This window comes from Populus trichocarpa, chromosome 1, assembly GCF_000002775.5.
Source record: "Populus trichocarpa isolate Nisqually-1 chromosome 1, P.trichocarpa_v4.1, whole genome shotgun sequence".
Classification (NCBI taxonomy): Eukaryota; Viridiplantae; Streptophyta; class Magnoliopsida; order Malpighiales; family Salicaceae; genus Populus; species Populus trichocarpa.
In genome coordinates, this window is record NC_037285.2 from 6,692,874 (window position 1) to 6,696,293 (window position 3,420).

General features: G+C 36.8%; 1 protein-coding gene across 1 annotated transcript; it reads left to right on the forward strand.

Moving 5' to 3' along the window:
- The first annotated feature begins 440 nt into the window (after positions 1 to 440).
- Positions 441 to 3,160, forward strand: LOC7467040 (cytochrome P450 78A9). The gene is made up of 2 exons (XM_002297912.4): positions 441 to 1,507; positions 2,302 to 3,160. The coding sequence occupies exons 1-2, from the start codon at positions 533 to 535 to the stop codon at positions 2,923 to 2,925; spliced, it is 1,599 nt and encodes a 532-aa protein (XP_002297948.3). The 5' UTR covers positions 441 to 532; the 3' UTR covers positions 2,926 to 3,160.
- The last annotated feature ends 260 nt before the right edge of the window (positions 3,161 to 3,420 follow it).

Consider the following 3,420-nt stretch of genomic DNA (forward strand, 5'->3'; position numbering starts at 1 on the left):
ATATATTTTTCATTGTTTTGATATACTAAAATTAAAAATAAATTTTAAAAACTAAAAAAACTTAATTCAATAAATTTCTAAATAAAAAATATTTTAAAATATAACTAACATCACATCATTCTAACGGTAGCAAGCAGCGGTTAGTTACTTTTTTTTCCTGCCGCATACACGCGATTGAGATGAGAGTGGGGCTAAATTTACCACTGTTCAAAAACTTAAATTCTGCGGCAGCCTATATAATACTTGACGGTGGCGGCGCTCTTTCATATTTTCATTAACTTCCATTCAATTTTCAGTTATGATAATATCATAAATAATAATAATAAACTATTTAACCGTTATTAATAGCAGTCGACTAGTGGTTAGTATTTGTTTTTTTCATAAAAAAATAAAATTATATTCCCCGACCCTTCAATCTTTTTCTATATAAACGTATCCTTCCACTTCCTAGTTTAACCCAAAAAAGGAAGTCACAAAAACTCACTCTCTTTACAAACTCAAGTGATCTTTCGTTTAGCCTTTTCCTATCTCCATGGAAACACAAATAGACAGCTTTTGGGTATTGGTCCTTGTTTCCAAATGCAAAGCCTTTTCTGCTCAAAACCCCATCTTCCTTCTTGTTTCTGTTTTCCTGGCCTGGCTAGCCATGGCTTTGTGTTACTGGGTGTACCCTGGAGGCCCTGCCTGGGGTAATTATTTGCGCAAGAAAGGAATTAGCTGTTCAAGAGCCAAGATGATTCCAGGGCCTAGAGGGTTTCCAGTGATAGGAAGCATGAACCTCATGGTTAACTTGGCTCACCACAAGCTTGCTGCTGCAGCGAAGGCTTTTAAAGCAGAAAGACTTATGGCTTTTAGCTTGGGAGAGACTAAGGTCATTATCACATGCAATCCTGATGTAGCCAAAGAAATCTTGAACAGTTCAGTCTTTGCTGATCGTCCAGTTAAAGAGTCTGCCTATCAACTCATGTTTAATAGAGCTATTGGTTTTGCTCCTTATGGGGTTTACTGGAGAACTCTAAGGAGAATTGCAGCAACTCATCTTTTTTGTCCTAAACAAATCAGCTCTACTGAGTCGCAAAGATTCAATATTGCTTCTCAAATGGTATCCGCAATAGCAAGTCAAGGTGGAGATTACTTTTGTGTTCGAGGCATACTAAAGAAAGCTTCACTCAACAACATGATGTGCTCAGTTTTTGGTCGTAAATATGATCTGGGCTCATCAAATAGTGAAACTGAAGAGCTTAGAAGGCTTGTTGATGAAGGTTATGATCTTCTAGGGAAACTTAATTGGTCTGATCATCTTCCTTGGCTTGCAAATTTAGACCTTCAAAGAATCAGGTTTAGGTGCTCCAATTTGGTTCCTAAAGTGAACCGGTTTGTGAACCGGGTTATTGAAGAACATAGAGAGGACCAGACTGGCCAAAGAAGAAATGACTTTGTCGATGTTTTACTCTCTCTTCATGGACCGGACAAGTTATCACACCATGATATGATTGCCGTTCTCTGGGTGAGCAACAAACTAACTTGTCACGGCAATTTTCTTTTTTCTTTTTTTTTTTAAATGCATGCATCCATTTATCCATATCCATGTGTAAGCATATATATATATGTTTTTTTCAAGGTGGCGTTTTGTTACGCTTAAGAGACTGAGATAATTGAGAGATCAGAAGATATATCTTTTGCCCTTTTATTAATTTTTTAAAAAAATTATTCTAAAAATATATTTGTTTTTATGTTTTTTTTTGTTTTCTGTACTTTATATATATATATATATATATATTATCCTGGAATATTAACCCAACATAATCTAAAAGATTCTAGTTTATGTAAAGAAATGTGACTGTATATATATATATATATATAATATGACATGATTATATACTATATGTGGTGAATAAGGTATCAATGCGCCATATATATAAATATAAAGTGCAATTATCAATGTTTTCTTATAGATTAAAATTTAGTTAGCATTCATAATATACAAGTGTTGTAGGATACCTAAAATCCGTATCAGTGAGTAGATAAAATCGGCATCATTAAACTTTACATTCTATATTTACCAGAATTACTGTTTCGAGCAATAAATTTTACATTATCGTTGATATGATGTTTGTTTTTGATACTTATCTCTGTCTTCCATGATTGGTGTTTTGAGAAATAGCCCAAACAAGAGAATCAAAAGTGGAATCTTAGCTGAGCTTGCAAGCTGCTTATATTCCCCTCTTTCTTTTCTTGGCATCTGTTATCATACCCTACCGTACCATTATGTTCTTTGATTAATTATATTGTTTGGTGCAGGAGATGATTTTTAGAGGAACAGATACCGTGGCAGTTTTGATAGAGTGGATACTAGCAAGGATGGTACTTCACCGTGATATCCAATCAAAGGTGCATGATGAGCTCGATCAAGTTGTGGGAAGATCAAGGCCGTTGATGGAAGCAGACATTCAGTCAATGGTTTACCTGCCTGCAGTTGTGAAAGAAGTTCTGAGGTTGCACCCACCAGGCCCACTACTGTCGTGGGCCCGTTTAGCAATCACGGACACTAATGTGGATGGATATGATGTTCCAGCAGGGACCACAGCTATGGTTAATATGTGGGCCATAACAAGGGACCCACAAGTTTGGGCGAACCCTCTAAGGTTCTTGCCAGAGAGATTTTTGTGCAAGGATGCTACTGCTGACGTGGAATTCTCTGTGTCCGGGTCTGACCTTAAGCTGGCTCCGTTTGGGTCGGGTCGGAGGACTTGCCCGGGAAAGGCTCTGGGTTTGGCCACGGTTAGCTTTTGGGTCGGGGTTTTGTTGCACGAGTTCGAGTGGGTGCAATGTGATCATGAGCCGGTGGATCTCTCAGAAGTGCTAAGGTTATCTTGTGAGATGTCTAACCCACTTACAATCAAAGTGAATCCAAGGAGAAGATGATCAAGCACGTCATATGATGATCTGATGCTGGAAATGGATGCAGATAATCTGATCGTATACTTGGCAGCGAACAAGCACTATAATGTTCACTGAACGTAAGTTGTAGATATACCCTTCAGGCCTTATATAATTATACTGGTATCGTGGTTTGGGAACTTGCTAGCTAGAATTGGTGTGTGATTATGGTTGCTGATGAGAAATAATATCCACACTAATTATCCTTTTGGATTGTAAATATTATATATATATATATATATATATATATATTTGTGGTCTCGCAACATTATGTCTGGAGACAGTGTAAATGAAGCCTTGGTGTTTTTATTTATGAAATGTTGGTATGTACGAATCAAAATACGTGATTTGGAAGTGAAATATTCAGTGGGTTCAAAACAGTATTCAGCTAGCTCTTCGCAAAGAGGAGGAAGACAAATATCATTGATGCCGATATTAATTGGATTCCAAAATCACCATCATCTTATTCATAGAAACTAT